Genomic DNA, 26,853 nt, shown 5'->3' with positions numbered 1-26,853 from the left:
AAAAATCATGTTTCCCCGCAAAAACTGAAAAATTATGTTTTCCCGCCAAAACTGAAAAATCACGTTTTCTCGCCAAAATTGTAAAATTATGTTTTCTTTTAAAATTAAAAAATATACGTTTTCCCAAAACAAGATTGAAAATTACGGTTTCCTGTCAAAACCGCAAAATTATGTTTTCCCATCAAAATTTTGAAATTACATTTTAAGTATATTTTGAAATTACGTTTTCCATAGAACACTTTTATTACAGTAAACTAAATTTTTGTCAAAATCATATAAGTATATTTTTAAGAAACCCATGGACACCCATTGTTCATTTGGTCTTTACCTAGTTGGACCATGAACCAATTGGTCTATTGTCCAGTTAACTCATTTATTAATTGGGTGTGTCCATAACCCACCCAAAATAAATTGAACTGGGCTAGCCCATGGACAGCCCACCCAGTTGACACCTCTACAAACTGATGACTGTAATTGGTTATCATAAAATGAAATTAGTTTAATAAAAAGAAATGTTAAGAGGAATGGAATATGAATAAAATTGAAATAAATTTCATTTGTTCATGATAAAATTTGTAATGGAATGGTTTTCTTTGAATTATTATTTTTGTGGAATTGATGGAATGAGCATTTCAATGCATTCATTATAAATGGAAATTTTTTTTATGGAATCTTTGATCCAAAATAGTGTATCGAATGAATGGAATAAAACATTTCACATTATTTCATTCTGAAAATTGAAAATTCAATTACAGCCAAAATATTTTAAATACCGTATACATCAGTTATAACAGTCAACCAGATATATCGATAAACCAATCGATTAACATATAATAATATAGCTATTTTGTATACTACACAATTTTGATTTGATTATTTTATTGTTAAATGTACTATTAAAACAAAAATTTCTGGTTTTGTTAATTTTAAATAAAATATTTTATTGATACACCTATTTTATCGATTTTACTAAATGATAATATTCTATTTTTGTTTGTTGATCGAAAAAAATCTATTTTAGTTTTGTAGAGAAACAATTTAGTGATTTTTTTACTTTTTATGTCATATAAAACCCGTTAAGTAATTTTTGATTATGATTTTCCGATATAACTTGTAGTTATGACTTACATAGAAAATAAAGTGTGTTGTATTTGCGTCATTTTAATAAGGGTATTAGCACAAATATTTAAGATTTGCGGAATATACTTAAGATATCACTTGAAAATTTCATCTAAAGTGAGTTAAATAATCTAAATCTGCCATTAAATTAAGCCAACCTATGTGTTTTACAATCGTCTTAAGTAAATCCGCACACTCCCTCCGATTCAAAGATGACCTTTTACTTTTTTTTACCAACAATATAGCTTTTATATTTATAGTTTGATTAAAAAAATTTGACCATCTCCGATCCAATACTAAAACTCTATATTAGTGTGATTTTGACACAAAAACCTTCACTATACCAACACTAAAAAAAATATCATTTTAGTATAATACTATAATTTCACATCAAATTTGGTGTAACACTATTCACCACACTAAAACACTATTTACTCCAATAAAACACTATTTACTTATTTTATTAATAAAATAAACAATTAAATAAATGACAAATAAACATAAATATATATAATACTATAAAATAATTTTTAGTGTAAAATTTAGTGTTGTGATTGGAGAATAACTTTTTTAGTGCTGAAACTACACTAAAATGACTTTTTACTTATTATCAATAATATAGCTTTTGTATTTATAATTTGATTAAAAATATTATATTTATAATTTTGAGCATTTAAACAAAAAATCTTCTACATTTTTTCCGACTAAAATTTCATTACTTATATCAAATTAACTTTTGGCTCAAAAAAAATATCAAATTAACAAAATTAAAGTCATAAAGAATAATGGAGCGTAAATTATTACACAAACAGATAGATACATGACTCATATGCTAGAAAAAGGTATTAAAATCTTCTCCATGTTGACGAATCTTCAGCTTCTAAATGAGACCCAAACTAAGACAGAGATCATTGGAATGTGGACCAAACCAAAACTGGCAAGAAATCCAAATGACCAGTATAAAACCCTATCTGAGAGCACCCAGGCCTAATCATCTCAACAACATTCAGTAACAAAGATCTTCCCCCACTTTCGACAATGCCTCCTCCCCCGAGAAACCCCGACCACCGTTCCCCGAAGAGGCCACGGTTCCCTCTTTCTCCTCCCGTCCCTGAAGAGGAGGAAGAAGAAGAAGACGACGAGTTCAGCGACGTTAGTGCCAATGACGTGGAAGATCGCAGCGACGAAAGTGCCGATGACGAAGAAGACGACGTCGAAGTAGTCGCTGTCGTTACGGTAGCGGAGGCTCAGTCGAGAGGATACCTTGGCAGCAGCAGCAGCATCCCTAGCTCCCCCGTTAAGCTGAACAGCACTGAGATTCTCGACTGTCCCACTTGCTTAGAGCCACTCAGGGGCCCCATCTATCAGGTTTACTCTTTAATTGTCTTTATCTTTAATTTTTAATTACCTTTGTCTTTAATTTTTTTATCTTTAATTACTTTGGTGTTTATTCTTTTGCAGTGTCATAATGGGCATATAACTTGTTCTCCGTGCCTCCCCAGAGTCTATAAGCACTGCCCTGTCTGTAGGATGCCCATCGGTGACATCAGATGCAGAGCCATGGAGATGGTCATTGAATCATCTGCTGTCCCCTGTCGTTACGCCATGTACGGGTGTAAAGAAACCACGTTGTATGGGGACCAAGCACATGAGAAGGTGTGTCTATACACCCGTTGCCAGTGCCCCGTAACGAACTGCAACTACGCCGGCGGCTACAAGGAGGTTGAGGCCCACGCTCGTCTTCTGCACTCTTGGGACGTGGAAGACCTCACCCCGTTCGTGTTCAACACCCCTCAGATATTTAGCATCAACCTCGCTAGGACCAGTAGGGCAGTTTTTCAGGAAGAGAAGGAGGGCGATATGATTGTGGTCCAGACTTTCAAAAGGACTAACGCTGGTCTTTGTGTGACCGTGAACCATATCGCGCCTTTGTCTCTTGGATTGCCCAACCTCTCGTGCAGTATAGCTAAGCTCAATTCGTTTACGACGCTAAGGCTTGGGGTGATGGTGAAGAGAATCCAGAATGTGAGAGAGCAGGAAGAACCCAGTGAGGACTTCTTGTTTATTCCGGATTATATGTTGATTGATAATCACTTGAAGATGCAGATTTGCGTCGGAAGTGAATTTAAGTATGTTCATATCTGAGGAAGATGTGATGATGATTGCTCATCTTGAAGATGCAGATTTGCTGGCATGTGATTTGCGCAACTCTTTTGACCTTAGTGTTTTATTGCTTATGATTGTAGTGTTAAGCAATGCTGTTTTAATGTTATACATGGCCCTAGGCCAATTTAAAAATTATGTCTTTTATATAAAATTTATCTAATATTATAAACCAATTAAAATGCAAAAATAATTTAAAACTTCATAAAAGTACTCTAAAAAGAAAGATGAATGAAATGGTATTTATTTATTTTATAAAAAACTTAAAATTTCATTAACAATAAAATACACTCAACTGTTTATAAGAACTAGTAAATTTAAAACACTAAAAATATAGTTTTCTTACATTTTTTCCTATAAACCGTTCAAAAATTCCGTATTATCAAATATTTTAATCACATTCATTGAAAAAAAACTTTGTAAAACTTCATGTGTGTTTTGATAATATTATTTTTTGAAAAAAACTAAGTATTTCAATAGGATTTTTAACTTCTTATGGTATCAGAAAATCTTAGTTCTATAAAAAAAATCATCACCAATTATTAATAAATGTATACTTTTGTTTTAAAAATTATAAAATTTCAAACATGATTCTCTTAGGGCATTATAACTAAAATTGCCTAATAAATATTCTTCTAACTATAAAGCTATCAATTTTATTTATCTTATACATTAATAAAAAACAAACTAAAATGTGTCGTTAAACTAGATGCCCTAATGGCCTAATCAATGGTTTGGGTGGCTTGCCCTCTGGATCAGCCTTGATGTTGATGACCATTTGTAATGTTGGTTTAGATGTGGGTTGGAGTTGGGGGTAGCAGAGCAAAACAGTGTTCCATGCAGAAGCGCCAAACATTGTTGCGCCGAGAAGTAGGGATGTTAAATCAAGAGTTTGAGCCTCTTTAAGACCTGGAATTTGTATACAAATGGGTTAAACTATGGTTAGCCCAACTTTTAATGTGTTCTCTTTTGATATTCTGTTAATGTTTTCTAAAATAAGAAAGTTATATAAATTTATGTTTAAGTTGATAATTTAATTTGCTTAGATGATATAACTTGCAAGTGAAAATCTGTTAACGTCAGAATCACACGTAACATAAAATATGTTGCAAGGAAATAACAGATTCATAACCAAACTTATAAAAACTGAGATAAAAGAAACTAGATGCAAGGATCGCACACTAAATATATGATAATCAATAAAGATTACATATTCCATAGTAACGTCATATTCTTGAAACCAGGGAGGTCCTCCAACATTAAACAAAGATCCAATGTGCACATTACAGATTTTTCAAAAGTGAAAGGATCCAGCTTATCATAAGCTACCTCAAGCATCTGCAACTTGAACCTCAACTGATGTACACCATTTAGAAGTAGGGCGTCTATTACGTACCGGTTGATTTGTTGAGGTTGTCTAGCTCGTGGAGCTCGACTAGCTTGCTGAGCTCCAATTTGTGTTGATTGGATAGGTAGAGTGACGTCACTAAGAGCTTGTTCTTGACTTTCGATGTCATTATTTATTCGAATTCAAACCATTTTAACCTAATCTACGAAATTCATTTATTTATTTTATTTGTTAATCCATATGTATCCAATTTTTCTATCCATTGTATGGATTGTATATAACTAATGCATTTACTTTTATCCATTTTGACATTCCTTTCTTTAATCATTTAAAAAACTTAGCTGCTATAGGTTTATGTTTGTGCAATTTTTTTTGTCAACTGTGCAATTATATTTTATGTATTATTTATATGAGATTAATAAATGCCCTTAATTCTTTTCTTCCTTACCGAGGCACGTCCCTGCTTGTTGACACAAATGTGTGTTAGCCCTTTGTTTTGCGTAGATGATACAGATAAATGTAATAATTCAAACATCAACCATGTATTTGTTAAGTTGTAGGATATGGAGAATACAAACGCAACAAGACAACGATAAAAGAGAAAAACAAGAAACAATTTTGGATATTAAAAAAAAAAGGACAAGAGACAACACACCATGAGATGAAAGAAGGAGAACTGCAATAATGACAACAAAAATTAATATTGAAATATTATTCAAAGTAATAATATACTTTGGATCATCAGTTCTTGCGAAGCACGATGAGGTACTGCATTCCGGGTTTGGCATTCTGGATTTTAGAAAACTCCTTCCGTGCCTTGACCTCGACTAGTTCAAAGACTTTCCTCGTTGTGTCCACTCCAAAATATGCCGATAGAAAAGCTCCATAGGAAGCTCTAAAGGAGACCGCCAAGATCTTAGGGTCTAACGGAAACTCCCCGTTTGGATGAATGATATCCTCAAAAGCCTCAATTGTGAACTTCCCATTCTCCTTTATGATTTGCCTTAACTCGCCTTCTTCTGCAATGTAGAGTGGTGTGCTAAAAGAGTCAACCTTGTCTTGGTCGATGACACCCTATTTTTAATCATATATAAAGGTCGTGTGATTATGGTAATTATAGCTTGGAGATAATTAAGTGATACTTAATTAGTTTAAGATGAAAACAATAAACGTACCTGTTGAGCAAGATCGTTAAGAGAAGCTCCAATTAAATCCATCATAATTCCTTTAGCGGTCTCGGACATCTTAACCCCGTTTCTTAGACCTGATCCCAAAAGCAACATTAATCCCCCATGGAAGAGCTCCTCAGCTCTAGCGTCTAATAGATTCTTGGTGTCGGCCGAGTACTGATCGAGATATGCTTTCTTGACTGCTTCATTAAAGCCAGTGCAATGCACGTCTCTGTTCCAAAGAGGAGAGTCGCGGTCGGTGATCCCTTTGGGGATTTTGGAGGTGAAATGGAAAGCATAACTGATAACTCCTATGTGGAAACTATGCTTAGGGAGAACACGGCCGAAGAAGGAGCCCGGAACACCAGCGCTGTAGTAGCGTCTCCCCGGTGGAAGTGCCTGGAAGAGAGTGTTGAAATCATTGGTGGTAGAGTCGTTGAAGAGGACTTGGAACTCTATGTTCTCCGCCCGGTTTTGTCCGGTTTCCTTGCGGTACTTGTCTTCAACTGCGTCTATTATGTTTTGGACTGCCACAAAAGTGTTAGGTCCACTCGCACAACCAAAATCCGCAACGCAGAAGCGATCAGAAATCAAGTCGAGGCTGAGTTTGGCTGAGATAGCCTCGTTCATCTTTTCTTTTGAGGTTTCCAACAAAGCTCTCTGTGAATTGAAATCATATTAACGAAGAGATTGTTAATGCATACATATATATCTGACTTCCTAATTTTTTGAAAATCATATATACCTGATACGAGGAATGTTGGTTGTAACTCTCAGGACCATCTCCTCCAATCATGATCCATTGTGGAGTAGTTGCCATGGCCGATATCTCTTTTCCTCTCACTTTTCTTACTTGTTTGATGTTATTTTATGAGAACTGTGATGAACTATGGACGTCTACACGCATATTTATATTGTATTCCTTGGGTTTTTTTTTTCCTTGGTGTTTGTTTTTTTTATAACTTTTATTCTATTTATACTTTTACAAACATATTTTAGTCGTTTAAAACAATTCAACCTAATTTTTATTTTATAGTTAATGCAATTTTCAATTTGTTATAACAATTTTAAATTAAACAAAAATGAAAGAAGATAAACAAATTATTATAAATTTTTTATAATTTAAAATTATTAATTTTTACATATTTTTTAATAACACTAAGTAATTTCACTTATTTTATTTATAAAATTGAAGAATATTTTTGTAGATTACTAATTAATCTTATGGTTAGTTTAATGAAAATTATTGTATATGTTTAGATGAAACCACTTATTGTTTCAAAGATTTTAAAAATTATTTTAATGATCACACATACACATGGTACATCTCACATATTATAATAATTTTCGATTAATATATAAGAGATAGGTTTTGTAACTTTGTGCATTAACAAATAGCGTCAATGTCGTCCACACGGTATACGTTTTACACGTTTTAATATATAAGAGATAGGCTTTCTCTTTTGATACAACAACAAACAAAACAAAATGGAAAGACCCTACACTTTACTAGTTTTAATTTTTACTAGATCTTGATCCGTGCAACCGCGCGAGTGTTTATTTTCATTTATTTTTATAGAAATATTTTATTTTTAATTCTATATTGGTATATATCAGTATAATATATATGAGATGTGTCTATCACTTTTTAAAATATAATAACTTTATTGTATATTTTTTTAATTGAATTGGTTGTTTTCAGATCACGTTTTTAGCTTGAAAAAGATTGATAATTATTTAGTTCCTATAATGTAGTAGACATATTATTTAGTTCCTATAATCTAGAAAGTGAGTTATTTAGATCAATAATATGATAAGATTATAAATTAAATGTAACATGATTTTTTAGTAATAGGTCAATTAGGTCTATTTTTTTTAAAAATCACAGATGAGTCAAGATTGTGACTTCTCTTTTAATATATAAGATTGTTATTATGTTTCAAAATCATTTTTTAGTACCATTTGTATCAAGTCCGCCAAAAATTCTATTTTATGTTTTCAGTCTACCTGCATACATGTTAAGCTAGATGGGCTTCCAACCTAAAACCAATTGGTGCTAAGTGGAGTGGCCCATCCATCTTATATATTGCTTAGGATCCCTTCCAATATCCGATGTGGGACATTTATCCCTAATACGCCCCCTCGAGATGATGGCTCTTTGAGCGTCAATTTCGGAATGCTCGGGCAAGGATCGATGGGCCGACTTTGGGCTGGATCGATAATGGATCGGATTGGACTGTGTGGATCGGGCTCTGATACCATGTTAAGCTAGATGGGCTTCCAACCTAAAACCAATTGGTGCTAAGTGGAGTGGCCCATCCATCTTATATATTGCTTAGGATCCCTTCCAATATCCGATGCGGGACATTTATCCCTAATAATACATGAGTATTTTTTATAATACACTCAATTAAAAAACCCTTTATTTCGATAGAATATATATAAAATATCACTATAAATCTTCGTTTCTATATGGGTTCATTTCTATTTAATTTTTTTGACAACAAACGGTTATTTTATTACTCAAACTTGAGATGGTCTGGGAATCCAGATAAGAATAAAGCAACTAATGTAAAGAGTAAAAGATCTTGCATTCTTAGCTAGCAAATCAAAAATTTTATTTTGCGCTTTTGGGATATGAAATATCTTGAAGTCCGGAAAACATAGCTGCAACATCTTTATCGCCTTTAATTTTGTTGTAAATTTTGACCAAGCATGAGACTCCTTTACCATTGCAATCCGATCCTCGCAGTTCGTCCCAAAGTTCTGACATGGCGAATGTTGTAGCATACTCTCCATTGTCCGTTACATTGTTTCCACTTATGAATATTTTATATACTGATTACATTATTTTTTTGGAACACCATTACTAATTTAAGTTATATGTTTTTCTTTAACAATACTAATTGTATTTTCTTATGTGAAAATTTCCCAATATTTATAAGATGATAAAAATCATCTTTTAACATAACTGACCCAACTTTTGAGAACAACCGCGGGAAAATGAAAAAGGGTTTTCCCGCCTAAGTTGAGCTATGTATCTTTAAATGGCAGAATCGTAAAGAAATTGGCTCAACTTTTCTGAATAGTGATGATGAAAGAGACGAACGCCGCAGGAGAAGCGTCGAGCAGCCTCCGCCGCCACCGAAAGAGACAACGACTTCCTTCCGTTGAGAATGGCAGAGAAACGGCGAGTGAAGACGGCGATGAAGTGATACCGGAGGCACGATCGGGGACGCTACTCGATTTGGATCTTCTCGATTGTCCCGTTTGCTTTCAAGCACTCACCCAACATGTTTTTCAGGTCTCCGTTTATTTTTTTTTGTTTGTAACTGATTATTATTTAAAATGATTATATTTGGTTTTTGTTTCATTGATTGGTTACAAGTTTGTTTATTTTTTTTTTGCATGTCATCAGTGTGACAATGGACACATAGCTTGTTCTTCCTGCTGTCGTGAACTGAGAAACAAATGCCCTGCCTGCGCTTTACCCATTGGTAATAACCGATGCAGAATCATGGAGAGAGTTGTTGAATCAGTCACTGTCCCGTGTCCGAACGCCAAACATGGTTGTACGGAGAAGTTCTCTTACGGCAAAGAATTAGACCATGAGAAAGAATGTGGTTTCGCTCTTTGCTACTGCCCTGCACCTGACTGTAACTACGCTGGTGTGTACAAAGATCTCTACACTCACTATGATGCTAACCACAAGGATACATCGACCCGCTTCGTGTGTGGCACTCTCCACCGCACATATCTTGGCACAGTTTCGACTACTTCAGTCCTTCAGGAATATAGAGATGGTCCATTGGTTGTGGTTCAGGGTTTCGAGGTGGCACATGGATTGTCTGTGACTGTGAACTGTATAGCACCGTCTGCTCCAGGAGTTGGGAAGTTTTCCTTCAATTTAACCTACACGTTGGGACGTCACACTGTGACGTTTGGATCAACGGAGATGAATAGGATTCAGCAAGTGAGCTTGGAAACTCCTCAGAGCGACTTCATGTCGATTCCTTCATATTTGGTTTCACCCATTATTGTTAAGAACTTGCGTATATGCATCCGCCGGCTAGAAGAAGAAGCTGGTGAAGATGAAGAAGAGGAAGAGGAAGAAGAAGAAGAAGAAGAAGAAGAAGAAGAAGAAGAAGAAGCTGGTGAAGAAGAAGAAGCTGGTGAAGAAGAAGAAGAAGAAGCTGTTGAGGTTGATGTTGTTAACAATGTTCGCAGGTCAACTCGTGAGAAGAAGGGTAACTCCAAATACCAAAACAAAGTCAAGTAACCAAAGGTTTTCTCCAAATACCAAAACGAAGTCAAGTAACAATGTTCTCTTGCATGTCTCCTTTTTGTTGTTTAGTGTTTCAAAGTTTGTAAGAACTAACAACTCATGTTCCACCTTTCTGTTTAAAGTAAAAAAGGAAATTAGTTTATTGCCTTAATAATGTTCTATGTTCAGATATCTATGTACAATTAAGGTTTTTAGTGATTCTAAAGGACTTGGTTTGATTATTCTAACTTGTTTCTAGTGAAATTCATATTATGTGAGGTTGTTGTTACTAATGGAAAGAAATAGCAAAACCGGTGATGTTGAATTGTTGATATTGCAAGAACATTTGCTACAATCCTGAGACCCATCAACATAACCAGGTCTTCTGATAATAAGCCGGATCTCTAGACTATTAGAATCACAAAGCAAGAAAAACACACAACAAAAGAAATGATAACTTTGATCTCTACACCAAGCGACCTTGTCTACCAAGTACCAACAAAAATCCATGGGCACAAACAAGATTTGGTTCTCCTTGTCAGAGACCCATCAGCTCTATTCTTATCTAAAGAAACCTCATCAACCTTTTACTTTAACCAGTCCTGCTTGAAACTTGCGTGCATCAGCTCACTGCAACCCTTAGTATATTTTAGTATTTGGAAAGCTCTTTTGAATTTTCTCAAGTGTCTTAACGAGGTTGAGGAGGACGTTCATGTGTTAGGCCTTCATCACTTGAGTGCTCCGCGAATGAAAATAATCTTATAGTACTAAAAAAACGAAATTTGGTTGCCATTGTACTTACGTCTCAATACAACGAAAAATATACGTGCCCCTTCTTTCTCATTCTACCATACTATCATTGTTACTATCATCGTTGACCTAACATACTTACCCTTCAACATGAACCAACAAAAACCATATAAAGAAATGTCTAAAGAAATTAAGCATGCACAATTGCTTTTAGACAGTTGCTTCAATTGGCAAATAGAACGCTCTCTCGGAAACACAGAGATAAAGGGAAAGACATTGAAAATAATCTATCAGATAAATCCCTATGATAATTGTCACTAAAATGTGTATTATTGTGATAAAACCTAAATAATGTAAACGGTCTCCGTACTTAATAGTAAAGTATTTAATTCGGTAAAGGCATACTGATCTAAAGCGAAACAGAGTATGTGGTTTCGTTAGACCATCTCCAATGGTACACTATAATTTTCTCTATATTTCACTCTAAAATAGAGTAACTCTATTATAGAGTTGAATTTGCTCCAATGGTTCACTCTATTATAGAGTTAATCTATAATATAGTGAAATATAGAGTATTCTTGTTTTTTCACTCTATATTTAAAGTGAAAAAACAAGAATACTCTATATTTCACTCTATTCAAGAGTAACTCTATTATAGAGTGAACCATTGGAGCAAATTCAACTCTATAGTAGAGTTACTCTATTTTAGTATAAATTATAGATGAAAAAATAGAGTCCCTTTGGAGATGCTCTTAGAACATGATCAAGAAGATTTTGGACGTTTGAAATATTTTTTAATAATTTTAGTAATTTTTTTTTAATAATTTGGTGGTCCATGTTTATGTAAAAAACCTTCAAAACTTTGGAAGGTCAACCCAATGTTTCGTTGTTCTGTTTTAAAAAAAAAAGAATCTTATGAATCAGAAATCAAAACTAAATTAAAATAAATTAAATGTTTTTATAACTGAAAAATAATTATAATAGTTAATTTTTATATAACAAACTACTGAAAACCGGAAAAAAGAAACTAAAATCAAAATTAGACCAAAATTAGAATTGAACATCCCCAGAGAAGATTTAAATTCGGTTTGGCACATTAATTTTCGGTTCAACTCGGACAGGAACGGTTTAAATCCAAAAATGTAATCACTAACCATTTTATCTTCTTCTCCGTCTCGTCTCGTCTCTGTTTCCAAAACCCAAAGGAAATCTCCGAAACCATTTGAAGCAGAGAGAAAACAATGAATTCAGCGCTAATGCTACGTCGTTTCATCTGCGTCAACGCTTCCGCAACTCTTTCTTCCGTAGCTCCATCTCCGAGGAAGAAGCCTCTCATCTTCCTAGGCTCTCCTCAAGTAAGAGAGACTTCACAATGTTTCGTGTATATACATAACTTTATGTGTTTAGGGTTTAAGCCTGACAATTCAATCATATCTCTTTGAAAATGAGGTTTCCGTGACAGTGCTCGAAGCTCTTCTCGACGCATCTTCCGCACCAAACTCTTCCTTCGAGGTAATAATACCATTGAAGGGTCTGGTCTCTTCCTTACAATGAAACAAGATTTTAAGACAAATGTGGTGAGATGAGATCTTGTTGTCTAGGTTGCAGGAATTGTCACACAGCCTCCGGCGAGAAGAGACAGGGGGAGAAAAGTGTTGCCTTCTCCAGTAGCGCAATACGCTTTAGAAAAGGGTTTACCTTCTGATCTCATCTTCTCCCCTGAGAAGGCGGGAGATGTAAGGTTTTTTCTTTTGGGTCTCATTAATCAAGCTTCTTTGCTTTTAGGAGAAAGGTGTGATCTTTCTTTGTGTGTTTTGTTGTGTGGATGAAGGAAGCGTTCTTATCCAGTTTAAGAGATTTGCAACCTGAGCTTTGTGTTACAGCTGCTTATGGGAATATTTTGCCTACCAAGTTCCTTAATATCCCACTACATGGTTAGTAGAAAGTTGCTAATTAATGGAACATTGAAGAGGCTTGTGTGTTTGAAGTCAATGTTTTACTATTTTTAGGGACAGTGAATATACATCCTAGTTTGCTGCCACTGTACCGTGGTGCTGCTCCAGTGCAAAGAGCATTGCAGGTCTTCTAATCTTGACTTATTCCAACTCTTACTGTTATTGCATAACTAAAGATTTCACAGTAAGACTTGGGTGGCTGTAATAGGATGGTGTTGAAGAAACAGGAGTGTCAGTAGCATTTACGGTGCGGAAGCTTGATGCAGGGGCAGTGATTGCCTCTAAGAGTTTCCAAGTAGATGATCAAATAAAGGTTATACTTTTTCTCTGAAAGTAGCTGATCATCTTAACATATTTATATGGGTATTAATGACTTTTGAATCATTTGCAGGCACCAGAACTACTCTCGTTATTGTTTTCTGAAGGTAATTATTAGCTCTTATGCTCATACATTTCAAGAAAAGTGTCACTTTGAACATTACAGATTCTGTGTGGAAAAAACTTTGCAGGGTCTAAGCTTCTTATCCGTGAACTTCCATCGATATTTGATGGGTCAGCAAAATCAAAAGCAGTTCTTCAGGATGATTCTAAAGCTACCTTAGCTCCAAAGGTATTTTTTGCATGTCTCCCGTATGATTATGCATTAGAATCATATCAACAAATACCGTGTTTATTATTGGACTTGAATCAATTTCATTGATGCTCAGATAGCTCCTGATGAGGCTTGGCTTTCTTTTGACCAGGAAGCTTTTGTTCTACATAACAAGGTAGAAACCTTTTAATTTGTTCCGGTTAGGCTGTAATCGTAAACATGAAAAGTAAAAAACTGCTTTCTAGGTTCGTGCATTCGCAGGATGGCCGGGAACACGAGCTAAAGTCTTGGTTCTCGATGACAAAAGCGGTCAGCAAAACGAGCTAGAGCTTAAGATCATCACCACTCGAATATGTCAAAGTACAGAAGTCCTGAACGGTGAGCAAGATTATGTAACTTTCAAGAAATGTTCGTTGGTGTTTCCTTGTGGAGGAGGCACAGCTTTGGAGGTAAAAAGCTATAAGACTTGCTTAATTTTCCGCTGAGTGTTGATCCAAAGGGAAAATGTTGACATGCTTAGCATTTGGTGTTTTGCTAACTCAGGTAGTTGAAGTCCAACTTCCTGGGAAAAAAGCGATCAATGCAACTGCTTTTTGGAATGGCTTGAGAGGTCAAAAGCTGAAGAAGCTATGAAGACAGAGACTGAAGTTTGCTTCTAAATGTCAAATTAGTTCATTTCTTTTGTCACATTCTAATTTTAAATGACTAATATCCCCACATTCTTTGGTGTAATTCTATATATTCTCTTCTCGAGGAAGAAGACTTTTAAGATCTGAAATAAACAAATTCTACATACTTTTGCACTAATGTAAGAATTGTATTAACTCGTGTTAGAATAACACTCAACACACTAGCATCATACCAACATCTGTGCAAGCAAAGGTAAAATCGATGAAAGCTTGCATCTACGTCCTCTATGTGGCCATATAGTCTCCATGACTTTCGTTCAACGTCTCAACCACAGGAGCATACTGTACCATGTCAAGTTAATGAAAGTTCCATGAGCTACAATGAAAAAGAAAAAAAGCAGAAGAAGCTGTTAAGATTTCAACATCTACCTCATCATCTTCGTCAAAGTAGATCCCATCAACATCACTCTTCTTCTGAAACTCCCATCCTAATCTGCTCTCAAGCAACTCTTTGAACTTCCTTGTCTGCATAAACACATTATTTGAAAATGAAATTAGATGTTGACATTGTGTGATCTGTTTATGTAGAGTTTTGTACATACCCACGACAATAAATCTCCATCAACTACAGATGCCTCTTCCACTAACGCAAAAAAGTCCTGTTATCAAAAAGCAATGGTAGTTCGAACTCAAAATCTTTTTAAAATCTAAAACCTATGTTCGCTCAAAGGAAACATGTAAAGCTAGTCAGAGATTTTACCTTGCAAAGCAAGTGCAGAAAGCTATCTGAAGCTAACCAAGAATCATCAAGAAGTGCAAGTACGCCCATCTCTGGACCACTGCTCTCTTTCTGTAGTCCATATTTTAGTTGATGGTAGATGACCTTAATGAACTGTAATAAATACATCATGAAAGATTAAGTTAGGAACTAATTGGGTTCGTAGAATGAAGTTCAAAGAGTTAAAAAAGCATATCTATATGCATCCTCAGATAATAGTTTTCTAAAAATGAAAATTAACGTAACTCACCTTTGTGAATAGTTCACTCCTAGTCTGAAATGGCTGCAAAAGGTCACAAAGACCATGAAGTTGCATTATTTTTCGAATTAAAATTAACATACAGAAGCAGGTACCATATCTAACCAAAAACAGAGCTTGGATTTTCTAGAATCACATACCGCTTCAGTGCAGCCTAGTAAAAGACTAACTAAGGACTTCCACTGCATGAAGGATTCAAGAGACTGCCCCATCTGCACAAAAATGTGACACCATGATCTGAGAATGGAATACAAATCTGAAGGATTCCTATTTGTGACCATACATAAACATGCACTGTGTGTATGAGCGTCTAGTAGTAAGTATAGGTTAAGAGTACATACCAAAAATGCTACAAATGAAAACTGTAGCTCCCCAAGAAGCAAGTCTTCCGAGGCTTTGTACTCCTTTGACAATACGCTTTCTAATAGTTGAGTCTGTACAAACAAAAGAGAAAAGCTTCATAGGATTTAAAGGTTCAAAACATCTACCGAAAAAAGTAAAGAAGAAAAACAGAAAGAGGGGTTACCTTGTCAAGATTCAAAGAGGTTAGCTCCTGACCAGAAATTCCCTTGTGTTTTATAATCCGAGGAATAGAAGTATAGTAAAACCTATTCCCTTTGGGTTGCTCAGTAGATGATGATGATGCCTCAGACTTGCTTTTCTTCATCTGCGCGTCAAGTGCTCTTTCCATTTCGGTCTTAGGTCCGCCTTTTAGAATAGCAGATTCGTAGATGACTGTTATCTCTCCTCCAACTGGCTCTGCAAAACGGAAGAAGCCAAAATTTTACAGTATTCACTACACGACCGAGAGGAACAATGTGGTTAAAGAATCAACTAGATATAAGGTTTCACATACCAAACTTCTCGATAACATCTTTAGTAATGTAGTTAGACAAGTGCTTCCATGCTCCATATTGGCTTAAATCGTATGGACCAAGATGTTTGTCAAACTCCAGACTCTTCACTGCTTGAGAATATCTCTCCTCCTGGCATTAAAGGGAAAATGAGGAGAAACTTAACAAACATCAACATTTCTAAATCGTATGGACCAAGATGATTCGCTTCTATTCAAGTTTCACAGGAACAGGTTTGATTATAAACCTCTATCAGGAGGCATCAAACTAATAGTATGCAAATCACTGAGAAAGGTATAAGCAGGACTGAGGAAACTAGTGCACTAAGTTATTAAAAGGGACAAACCTCTTCTTCAGATACTTTGGCTAGCCACTCGTCTTGCTGATTCCATTTCCGTACAATAACCTTGTGCAGCCAATAACAAATACACCCATGATTGATAATACAGTTCCATGGCATTTCTCGAAGGGAGTTATCGAAATATTGAAAGATGTTAGGGTAAGATTGATTTCAAACCTGAGAAGGAGTAACGTCGATAAAGAAGCCAATGGTAGGTGAAAACTCTTTACCATCCCTGGAAAAAAAATAACGTACGCAGTTAATCATGGTTTCTAATATCTTAATCATGTTATATACAAAAGGCATATAAAGACTTGAATGAACCTGGTGGACGAACTGTAGAATACAAAGTGAATTCCAGGAGGGATCATCTTTATCCCTTTGAAAGCTGGCCCCACCGTAAACATCTGCAACGATAACTCACAACATTGTTAAGATATACAAATTCCACCAACAATGAATCTGTTAAGTCTCCATTGAAATAAGATTTAGACTATTAGTGTTGAGTATCTATCACTTCAAAATGTTCATCAGAAACTCCTTGTAAACTGACAATAGTGTTTCTATTCACCATACTAACGCTCAAGAAAGCTCGAACTCACGATTCGATACCTCAATAGGTTGAAAGAGGTAAGTCACTGACCTGAGTATCGATTCCGATGAGAGTATGCTGAGGAACGTCGAGAAATAGAAGCGTAGCTCCATGCTTCACTAGTTCAAGTGCCTTTTCCGAATCCATCACTTCCTCCTCCTTCGTCGTCCTCCTCCTCTGGGGTTTAACTTTCCGATCAATACGAAAAGAAACAAACAAACATCGAATGGGAGAGAGGGCGAGTAGATTCCAGAACGGCCCACTAACATGTTGGGCTTTTAAGTTCAGCCCAATTAAAATAAAACCCGCGTAGATTAGTGGAAGGAGACGCGATTTTCACGCGCTTTACTTCTAACCGACTTAAACCTTTTTATATATACCCACGAACCCTCTCGCTCGCGTCTTCTCATACGTTTCCTTTTCTTCTTTCACAATTTTTAATTCATTCATTGTTGATTCGTTCAGAGAAACTCATACGTCAAGATGTCTTCATCCAACGGAGTCTTCGTTCATCAGAGAAACGCGCATCGTAACGGTGGAAGAACCATGTGGAAGAGACCAATCGACAACCGCGGATGCAGAATCGGAGGTTTCCAGGAGGAGGAGGAGGAGCGAAGCCGTTACGCCCAGCCTCAGAAACGCCCCAGATATCATCAGGCGCAAACTCAATTCCAATCGGCTAAACCTGCCGGCGGCGGGACTCCTCCTATGTATCGTCATCATCATCATCATGATAGTAACTTGTCTAGGGTTTCTAATTACGGTGATGTGATCAATTCTAATTCAAGTAATGTCTTTCCTTTTGCTCTTCGTAACAATGAATCTAACGCCGATTATCAGAGACCTTACGGTTATAGAAACCCAAATCCCCAATCGGTTCCGCTTCCTTTACCGTATCGTAAACTAGATGGTTTCGATTCGTTACCGGAATGGGTTCCTAATTTCGTACCTAACACAAACCGTGAGATAACCGGAGTCCGGTTTAACGCTAACCAACTTTCTCAAGCACCGCCTGTGTTTACGAATTTGCCTAATTCAATGCCTTTGAATCATTCAAACATGGTTTCAGTTGTGTCGCAATCATTACCCCAACAACCTGTCGTGAGCAAAGAATTGGCTGATTTACTTAGCGTTCTTAACAACAATGAGAAAGAAAAAGAATGTGATCTCGGGCTTGATTTTGATAAAATTAATCTTAACGTCCGACATGAATCTGTTGTTAAGTCTCTTTATTCCGACATGCCGAGGCAATGTTCTTCGTGTGGAGTTAGATTCAAGTGTCAAGAAGAGCATAGCAAGCACATGGACTGGCATGTGAGGAAGAATAGAATGGCTAAAGACGCGACCAAAGCCGCCACAACCACGAGGGCAAGCCAGAAACCGAAGAAGTCGCGTGATTGGTTTGCTAGCTTGTCTCTATGGCTCAGTGCGGCAACAGGAGCTGCCATTGAAGGGGCTAAACCTCTTTTTGGAGAAACACAGAAGACGAAAGAAGAGGAGAAACAACAGCAACGCTATGTCCCTGCTGATGAGAACCAGAAGATGTGTGCGTTATGTTTGGAGTCGTTGGAAGAGTTTTTCAGCCATGAAGAGGATGATTGGATGTACAGAGATGCTGCCTACTTGAACATGAACGGGTCTGGTCCTATAGTGCATGTTAACTGTATGCCGGAACCACGAAAAGGGCCTGCAAAGGGATTGACAAAGCCTGTTGCGAGTGCAGTGGCCTGCTGATAGATTTACGTAGTCTTAGACTCCTAGAGATTTGATTCTTGTTCCTTTCTTTGTAACTAATGAACATGCACAATTAAGAGTTGTAAAACACTTTGAATTTCAATAAAATTTTCATCTTCAATTGCTATAATCTCTTTTTACTTTTCTGTATCTTCTCTGGCCAGTATTGTTCAATATGCAACATATTTTCTTCCCTACTTTCGACTGGCAGAAGCCAAAGGACATTGTTCAACACTTTTTCAAATTTAAGTTAAAACAATTGGGTTGTGTTGAATATGTTGCAATCGAATCTCTTTCTATCATTATTTTTCTACAGCAAACATATCAATAAGGCAACAGATAAATGTAGTTGATTATCAGTACAGGCCTAAGTTACAATAGATGTTGACAAATTGTTTGATTCAGTAACAGGCAATTTATAGCTTACTGGTTTAAATAGATCAGCATCATAGTCGAACATCATACGTAATGTGGCTTTGTGTATTTGGAATCACACTAAAGTCAAAATTACATGCCGCAATAACTGGTTAGCTATCTCAACCTTCTTTTTACGTTTATGGAGGAAACCAGATAAGCCTAGTAACTGAGATAGCTAGCCGAATTTACAGATAACAAGGCTTTTACCAAACTATCCCACTGAAGCATACTACAAACTCATAAGATTGTTCAATAATACTTTTTTTTAGTTCTTCAATATTATATATTTGCTGCAAGTATCCAAAATTGCGGGATGGATGTGGGAGTTCATGGATTTGGAGGAAGCTTCTAAAACTGCCAGGTGTTGTGAGTTTTTCAAAACAGAGCGTTCTGGTTTGATTTTTGACAACCCACTGGTCGAATATTTTAAATTGTAGGGGAGAATAGTACTCCGTTCTTAGGTGTGTAGAAGTATGCCACAGCGGCAGACGCTGCATCTAGCACATAGTTAGTGTATCATAGAAATGACTTAAGAGCAAAAAAAAAGAGGTTTGTTGTACACCAGTGCAACTCTTCAATCTTCATAAGAGAATTGACGCAATAAAATGTGCACACCTTTTACAAAAAAAATAAAAATATATAATGTGCACTTGATAGATAAACGTAATGCTCAATTCAAGTAATTATGGGAGCTAATTCTAGAATTACAATTTAATAGTGTATACATGTTAACAAAAAATGTTTTATTTTCCAAGGATTTGCAATTTATATCTTACTGATTTGATTAGATGTGTACTGATCTACATCAAATGTAATGTGGCCTTGTGTATTTTTGATTCACATTAAAGTCAAAAATTATATGCGAGTCTTATAATAACTGGTTAACTATCTCAAGTTCTCAACCGTCTTTTCTCGTTTGCAGAGATGCCTAACAACCAATGCCTAACAACCGATGCTACATATTCCCCGAAGCTTACTAATTAACACAGTAAAGGTAATCACCGTAATAAACTAAATTTAACAGTCAGTTATTTTAACTAGCATAACTAGTTCGTCTTCATTTGCACTTAAATACAGAATAAACTCTGTAAATTAATAAATATAATAAAATAATAATAGGTTGGACCATTTTAAAATCTAACATACACTAATAATATAATAATATTTTTAAAATGAAATAAACATGTAGTATATTAACCTTATAAATTAATAACTACTATCTTTCTCAAAAAAATTAATAACTACTATATATAATTTGTGTAAGATTCTTATAAACATGAATAAAATATTTTCGCGTTATTTTTTTAATTACATATAAAATTCATATATAATTTAAGATTTGTATTTTTGATACACAAAATACCAATTGGTATAATAAAATAAAATATATTTTAGCTGATATATAAGATAAAGTTTTTTAAAATATTATTATTTTTATAAATTAATAAAATATGATATTTTGATATTGCTAATTATAGAGTTTTTATTGTACTTTTCATTAGAAATGATGGCTAAGTTTGTCATTAGATTATGTGGAATGCTAAAGAATAGTAAATGAAGGATGCTTTGTTTGACCATCTCAACACACGTCCCGGTATTATCATGTTGCCTTTTTTTTTTACTTATTCAAGAGTAGTATAGATAATAATCTTTTTGGTTGAATAATCTTAATGATTATGAATAGTAAACATTGATTTTAGTTAATATAAGCATACTCTTTCGTATAAATTAAGTACTTTTATTTGTACTTTTTACTGCTATGACCAAAATATCATAAAATATGTTAATATCTAAACTCTTAATACAAATGGATGGATCAATAAATAATCTAGAAATGACATAGTTGCCATGTTCGGTACTCCGTACTCGGGCTGCAACCACTTCCAGCGATCAAAATTTACACATCAAAATAGGAAAAATAAATAGTGGAGAAAAATTGACCTGCCGCTGCCGCTGCGATTACATTTTACAAAGGTTGCACGGTGTTTTCCGTGACGTTGTGTAAAATAGCGGCAATTAAACGAGTGCTGCATCTAATTTTAATGGTGAAAAGTACGGCTACCAGCGGTGTTCTCCGCAAATTTGGACAAGAAGTCAGTTATAATTTTGGTAGCTCACCGCTGACGCAGCATCCGTGTACCGAACATGGTTATTATATTCTTAAGTATCATTTTCGTAGGTAAGCTTTAAACTGTAAGTGAGTAAGAATGAGCACAAAATAAAATTATACCATTTTCATATAAGTTTTTTGTCTTCATTATATTCCTTACATTATAATATGGATACATGAGCCATGAGTCTTACATACACGAATTACAACATACAACTTGAAAAATACGTAGCACGAAAAGCACGAACGGTAGTTACAGTCATTAACATTTAAATATCCAAGCTAATTCTAGATTGCCTGTTAAAAGTCTCTAATAAACAAACGAACAAAAGTTGTAATAAATCATATTATTAAATGTATTACGAATTTAGCATGGACCGACATATTCAAGATTAATATTCTTTTCAAACCGTTATGAAAAATATTTCAACGTTAAAGACTTTACAAAAAGAGGGGATTAGAACGAATCTCTGTTAAATTTCGCAGCTTCACACATATTATAACTAAAAATATATATTTATAAACCCAAACCTCTTATCATATATAAATACACCATGTTGCCGCTTTATGACATTTCACATCATCCACGCGTAACAAAAAGCAAGAGAAAATGGGAAACAGCATCACGATTAAGAGAAAGAGAGCCAAAGTGATGAAAATCGACGGTGAGGTTTTCCGCATTAAAACTCCGGCGACGGCGAGAGAAGTCACGGCGGATTATCCCGGCTACGTGCTGTTAGACTCCGAAGCTGTTAAACACTTCGGAGTACGTTCGAAACCGCTCGAGCCGAGCCAGCTCTTGAAACCCAAGAAGACGTATTTTCTCGTCGAGCTTCCGAAGCTTCCGCCGGAGACGACGTCGGGAACTGATAATAAGCTTCCGTTACGGCGAGTGATGTCCGGAATTCACGTCGGCGCGAAGGAGCGGTTGGAGATGCTCATGCTTTCTCGAAGAACGGTTTCGGACGTGGCGGTTGGTAGATCAGACGGCGGCGATGGGCTTGGGCTTGGGCCTGGTCAAACGAGCGTGAGGTTTAGGCTGCCTCGTTCTCAGATTACAAAGTTCATGGAGGAGAGCAATGATGATTCTGAGATCGCGGATAAGATTTTAAGTTTCTATAGGGAGAGCTCCGGCGAGATTGGCGGCGGTGACAGCCACCGGAAACTTGGAACCGGGAAGATTAAGGCACGTGAGGTATTTGGTTTTTCTTTCAAAAGATTTGTTGGTCTTATTTTGAGTTTTGGTCAAAATAATTTTACTGCGTCAAAGGCTTAAAGTTCAACTGTTTCCTATTCAACAAAAATAACTAAAAAATCATTTAACTGACAGTTTAATTTAATAGATTGAATCTATAATATTGATGATATAAGCAGATGAGATATGAAACTTAATAAAAATATATCTAGAAAAGAGATGAAATTTAAAATTGTAAATCATGTCAAGTATCACTTAATAGGGTTTTGTTATGGCAATAATGGATTACATCAGGGAATTAAGCATATATATAGTTTGACTATTAGTTTAATAGAGTAGAATTTCTATATAAATGAACAAGACAAGAAACAGAATTTAAATTTCCTGTGTTGCTTTAGAATTTGATGATAATTATTGTAACCACTAGGCCACTTGGGTATATATTTGTAACTTATCTATAAAACGTGAATATGACGTATGTAATATACACAAAATGTATCACATATGGATACGTACATAGATGCATGTTAACGAAAATTAGTTTTATATACATAGTCAAACATTAATCATACTTATATCAATGATGGAGATCCTCTCGATCATCAACTAATATTTTGTCGGTTTGTTTGGCTAATTGTACATTATTTTCTTTCTTGTAAACTATATACTAGTTAAGTGACATAACAAATTGTAATAATTAAACATGTGCAGAAGCAGGTGAGTTTCGCCGGAGATGGTGGACGGGAGCTTCCTGTGTTATGGAGCAGAACGGGAAACCAATCGTCATCAATTGGATAAAAAAAATTCCTTCTCTTTATTTTCCTATATATATATACATATTGTGGTAGGTATCATATTTGTGCTAGTGTATATATATCGTTTTATTTTGCAATTTGAAATCATGTAGAACTTGTTTCCTCCTGTGTCAACAGAACTTTCATTTTGTTTTATAAAAGAGTAGTTCATAGATAGACTGAAAGGTCCAAAAGTCAGATTAATCTCCAGTTCATGTTAAAAATACAAATATTTTGAAGCCCAAAAAAACACAAATATTTTGTCAGTTAAAATGTTTGCTGTCGTGTGTACATGCATAAAAGCGGTTATGTAAGTAAAAAGGAACCACAATAATTTTTGCAGATGATGGACGTCAGGAATTACATTTTATACACACGATGAATCATTTATCACATGAAAGAAATCAGTAGACCACACAATTTTGGTTTTCGTTAGTTAGTCCTAAATCACATTTTGAGAAATGTGAACATTATGGACCGCGCCACCTTCAATGGAAGGTTATCATAAAGTATTTCTGTACAAAATGAAAAATATTATCATTTGATATAAAAATAAATTATTTACCATGAAACATTACTAAAACATCCGCAGTTGTCTAATTAGTATATATTTTTATTTTAATATTAAAATTTAAATATGTAACTAAATTATACTATATAAATATGATATTATTTTGGATAATATAAGGATATAAATACTCTGAAATGGTTGGATGTCATCTACCGCCTACCCTAAGTAATCACGATCGTAAAATTCTCCAAAATTTACGTGGTTTTCAAAAGAGAAATCTGAAGAAAAACCTAAAAACGATTTTGCCTTTAGTAGCAAAAACTTCAAAAAGTAAAAGGTTGTGGGTAGTCCACTAGACGCGAAGGCGAAATGATTACTTATCTATTGCATGCAATCATATTTATCGGAACATCTTAACATATTGCATAATGATTTCTAAATTATTCAAACTACATCATCAATTCAACATGGAATGGAATCTATGTGCATCAATTTCAACGATCTGTAAATTATATATTCATGAATTTGAACATCAGACATAATGTAAAAAACTTCCAACTTTTTAGCTAATCACTTAACTACTTGTACAGATTGACTTTTAAGGATTTTTGGGTAGGAAAAAAGGCGAGTAAAATAGTCAGAATGGTTAGGCCAGTTTCCCCGATTAGAGTAGTGTTCATAATTTTGTCCTCAACTAAAACATTCCAAAATCTTCTAACATTGTTTTGGGAAAAAGAAAATTAGTTTTGTCCGTTTCTATAATCTCCTTTCAATTATTTTCATGTATCATTAACTTATCAACTATCTTCGCCTTTTTGGATGGAGAAGTCAGTCTTTTCTTTCGCCATTACAAAGAAAAAAAAATGTGGTATATAGTTATTTTTATAGATTGTAGAGTGCTTTAGGTGCACCACTCTCCTTTTGAATTTAGAGTAAGCATAATCTTTCCTTTTTTTTCTTTGTCACAAAAGCATAATCTTTCCTACCTAGTAGGAGTGAGAGCTAGGTAGAGAGAAGATGGTTGGTGGAAGTACTGAAGCAAATTAAGAGTTTTTTTGATTTGATCTTTGCTTTGATTTTTATTCAATCTGTATAGAAATCATAGAAAGTAAGGTACTTTGTAATAGGGTTTTTTTCTTTGAATTAAATTTAACATTCAATTCAAAAAAAAAAAAAATCTTTCCTACCTATGTTTTATTATGACTCTTAAACTACTAGATTAGGATGTCATCAGTATGCTAGCTAAATGAGAAAATGCAAAAAGAATTTAAACTAGTAGTTATGGTTCCGTAGTTCTCCAAAGTAAATATAATAAAATGCAGAGAGTATTCTCCAGAGAATTAACTGCGTTAAAAAATGTGGACCACCCTCCTAATTATTAAAAAGAAAAGAAAAATAGAACATATATAGAAAAGCTAATACAAAAATTGAAAAGGGATTGAAATAGATTATAATTTGTTTAACTAAAAAAAACTTACAAAGTCATTCTTTTGAAAGAAAAAATATAAAAACCTTAAACAAATATTAAGGGTTCTAAATTACGAGTTAGAAAACAAATTAAATTGTATATTTTTTAATTAAAAATTACAAACTCATTATTTTAAAAACAAATATGAATATTTTGTTCAAGTTAATCGAAACCTTATCCTCGATTCTCCGGCTGATTTATAAAAAAAAATCTTTTTAAAAAATTGGTAAAAAACAAAAAGAAATTACGAGTTAGAATGCATTTTTTAGATGAGACTGAAAATGCATGTGTTTCTAAAAGATACATAAAGATTACAGATGGTAGGATAGTCCGTCCAGATTCTATTTTGGTGGATGAATCGTGGTTGATTGATTTATTTCATTTTGAATATACTTTTTTGTGCAGTGTTCAATCATCCCGTGTTTTTCTTTTCTAACTAACATCGCGTGTTGGATTACATCAATATTCATTATAGCAGTTGCCTTTGATTGCAGAAACCATTACATCCATCTACCATCGATGGCTTTCTGATCAGATTATGGTGCATATTTAATGGACTTGTTATATGTTTAATGAAGCCCATAATAAAGGTGTACTTTTACTGAATCCAGAGAATTAGATACAAAAGTGTTATGATGAGCCCATATGTAATTGGGCTAAACAAAATGGTGAAGCATGCAAGTGTACTTTCTAAATTGATTAAGGATTTAATTAATGGTGAAAGTCGGGTGTATACGTACGCCGGATGTTTATTACACCGTGATGATCACATAGTATCTGAAGAGCTCAGGAGAGATGATAGTAAAAGAGCAGTTACTGAACTGAATGTTTTCACATACAACTCCATGATTTGATGGTTGTGTAAGGCTGGAAAGTACAAAATTCTTTAGTAATTGCCCCTGTGCTCAGTCCTTACTATTGAAACTCATATTACACCCTCCGATTTTTGTAATTTTATTTAGAAAAAGGAAGATGAGTGAAATAAAAAAAAGAGGCTCCCCGTGGCCGTAGAAGAATGAATAATTTTGACCATAGTACATTTGTAAGAAATGAATACAGTTGGCCTTTCCCTTAATTTCCTTTTATTTTTTATTCAATGTCCCTTAATTTCCTTTATACAACTAAAAACATGCAATTCTAAGAGCATTTTTATCGTTTAAAAGTGAGCGTCTCTAAAGGAAGGGGCACAATTTTGGAAAAAATGGTATGTTAATGTTGCAGAATAAGAGACGTGTGTTGTGTGGTTTTTGCACTGTTCGTAGAGTCTACCGACACATGACGGTCCGCGATTAGTGTGATTTTTAATTTTTTTTTAATCAGAAGAAAAAAAAATTAAGAAATCCTTAATGGAATTTAGGGATAAAGATGCACTGATAGCTTGATATGTATATATATGTTCATGTTCGGAAGGATGTTGTCGGATTGTCGCAACCCTACGGATTTACATCGGTTGGAAGTTGTGTAACACACATCCCAATCACTTTGAACTCTAGCTAGCTCTCACGCTGTAATTTGAACCACAGAAAGACATTTGTACAGATTTAAAAAGGAAAACGAAAAAGTGATACTATACAACAACAAAATTCAGCAATCAAATTTACTAAGCTTATCATATATAACCTATCATCTTACATGACACAATTTTCTAATTATACTATCACACAAGAACATATTTTAACCCTAAACCAGAAAACCAGACAAAATGTCCAATTTTAAAAGATGCAATGATGCGAATTACAAGTAAAAAAAGTGTCACTTAGAAGACATTAATAAAACCAATGTTCTAAAAATCGCTAGGCGGTAGCTAGGCGC

The 26,853-nt window shown here is 34.8% G+C and overlaps 7 protein-coding genes across 9 annotated transcripts; 5 read left to right on the top strand and 2 right to left on the bottom strand.

Moving 5' to 3' along the window:
- Nucleotides 1–117: 117 nt before the first annotated feature.
- On the top strand, nucleotides 118–5,284 carry LOC103831115 (E3 ubiquitin-protein ligase SINA-like 5). Its single transcript, XM_009106968.2, has 2 exons — nucleotides 118–2,487; nucleotides 2,581–5,284. The coding sequence occupies exons 1-2, from the start codon at nucleotides 2,158–2,160 to the stop codon at nucleotides 3,262–3,264; spliced, it is 1,014 nt and encodes a 337-aa protein (XP_009105216.1). The 5' UTR covers nucleotides 118–2,157; the 3' UTR covers nucleotides 3,265–5,284.
- On the bottom strand, nucleotides 5,157–7,660 carry LOC103831114 (paraxanthine methyltransferase 1). The gene is made up of 3 exons (XM_009106967.3): nucleotides 6,545–7,660; nucleotides 5,806–6,459; nucleotides 5,157–5,704 (listed from the first exon to the last, which is right to left on the bottom strand). The coding sequence occupies exons 1-3, from the start codon at nucleotides 6,617–6,619 to the stop codon at nucleotides 5,372–5,374; spliced, it is 1,062 nt and encodes a 353-aa protein (XP_009105215.1). The 5' UTR covers nucleotides 6,620–7,660; the 3' UTR covers nucleotides 5,157–5,371.
- A 983-nt stretch (nucleotides 7,661–8,643) lies between these two features.
- On the top strand, nucleotides 8,644–10,305 carry LOC103831113 (E3 ubiquitin-protein ligase SINA-like 2). 2 transcript variants are annotated; one of them, XM_033274930.1, is made up of 3 exons: nucleotides 8,644–9,103; nucleotides 9,218–9,949; nucleotides 9,984–10,305. In XM_033274930.1, the coding sequence occupies exons 1-3, from the start codon at nucleotides 8,891–8,893 to the stop codon at nucleotides 10,233–10,235; spliced, it is 1,197 nt and encodes a 398-aa protein (XP_033130821.1). In that variant the 5' UTR covers nucleotides 8,644–8,890; the 3' UTR covers nucleotides 10,236–10,305. The 2 variants fall into 2 exon arrangements, with proteins under 2 accessions (XP_033130821.1, XP_009105214.2); XM_009106966.3 differs by having other exon boundaries at nucleotides 9,218–10,305.
- Nucleotides 10,306–11,913: 1,608 nt separating this feature from the next.
- LOC103831111 (methionyl-tRNA formyltransferase) lies at nucleotides 11,914–14,153 on the top strand. Its single transcript, XM_009106964.3, has 11 exons — nucleotides 11,914–12,168; nucleotides 12,263–12,325; nucleotides 12,415–12,549; nucleotides 12,645–12,747; nucleotides 12,823–12,893; nucleotides 12,977–13,081; nucleotides 13,160–13,193; nucleotides 13,278–13,378; nucleotides 13,476–13,535; nucleotides 13,606–13,809; nucleotides 13,904–14,153. The coding sequence occupies exons 1-11, from the start codon at nucleotides 12,055–12,057 to the stop codon at nucleotides 13,991–13,993; spliced, it is 1,080 nt and encodes a 359-aa protein (XP_009105212.1). The 5' UTR covers nucleotides 11,914–12,054; the 3' UTR covers nucleotides 13,994–14,153.
- On the bottom strand, nucleotides 14,100–17,081 carry LOC103831112 (protein AAR2 homolog). Its single transcript, XM_009106965.3, has 13 exons — nucleotides 16,864–17,081; nucleotides 16,545–16,627; nucleotides 16,398–16,455; nucleotides 16,227–16,286; nucleotides 15,883–16,012; nucleotides 15,553–15,785; nucleotides 15,368–15,460; nucleotides 15,167–15,238; nucleotides 15,018–15,050; nucleotides 14,750–14,881; nucleotides 14,592–14,648; nucleotides 14,419–14,514; nucleotides 14,100–14,331 (listed from the first exon to the last, which is right to left on the bottom strand). Exons 1-13 carry the CDS (start codon nucleotides 16,957–16,959, stop codon nucleotides 14,275–14,277), a joined length of 1,200 nt encoding a protein of 399 aa, XP_009105213.1. The 5' UTR covers nucleotides 16,960–17,081; the 3' UTR covers nucleotides 14,100–14,274.
- A 121-nt stretch (nucleotides 17,082–17,202) lies between these two features.
- Nucleotides 17,203–18,673, top strand: LOC103831110 (polyadenylation and cleavage factor homolog 1). Its single transcript, XM_009106963.2, has one exon. It carries the CDS (start codon nucleotides 17,296–17,298, stop codon nucleotides 18,544–18,546), a length of 1,251 nt encoding a protein of 416 aa, XP_009105211.1. The 5' UTR covers nucleotides 17,203–17,295; the 3' UTR covers nucleotides 18,547–18,673.
- Nucleotides 18,674–20,280: 1,607 nt separating this feature from the next.
- On the top strand, nucleotides 20,281–23,270 carry LOC103831109 (uncharacterized protein At1g66480). Of its 2 annotated transcripts, none has more exons than XM_009106962.3 (2): nucleotides 20,281–22,259; nucleotides 22,980–23,270. In XM_009106962.3, the coding sequence occupies exons 1-2, from the start codon at nucleotides 21,684–21,686 to the stop codon at nucleotides 23,064–23,066; spliced, it is 663 nt and encodes a 220-aa protein (XP_009105210.1). In that variant the 5' UTR covers nucleotides 20,281–21,683; the 3' UTR covers nucleotides 23,067–23,270. The 2 variants fall into 2 exon arrangements, with proteins under 2 accessions (XP_009105210.1, XP_009105209.1); XM_009106961.3 differs by having other exon boundaries at nucleotides 20,328–22,268; nucleotides 22,980–23,256.
- Nucleotides 23,271–26,853: the final 3,583 nt, after the last annotated feature.

The sequence above is a fragment of the Brassica rapa genome, chromosome A07 (assembly GCF_000309985.2).
Source record: "Brassica rapa cultivar Chiifu-401-42 chromosome A07, CAAS_Brap_v3.01, whole genome shotgun sequence".
NCBI classification, from domain to species: domain Eukaryota; kingdom Viridiplantae; phylum Streptophyta; class Magnoliopsida; order Brassicales; family Brassicaceae; genus Brassica; species Brassica rapa.
Note: the sequence above shows the minus strand (reverse complement) of the source record. Positions and strands in the feature narration are given on the sequence as shown.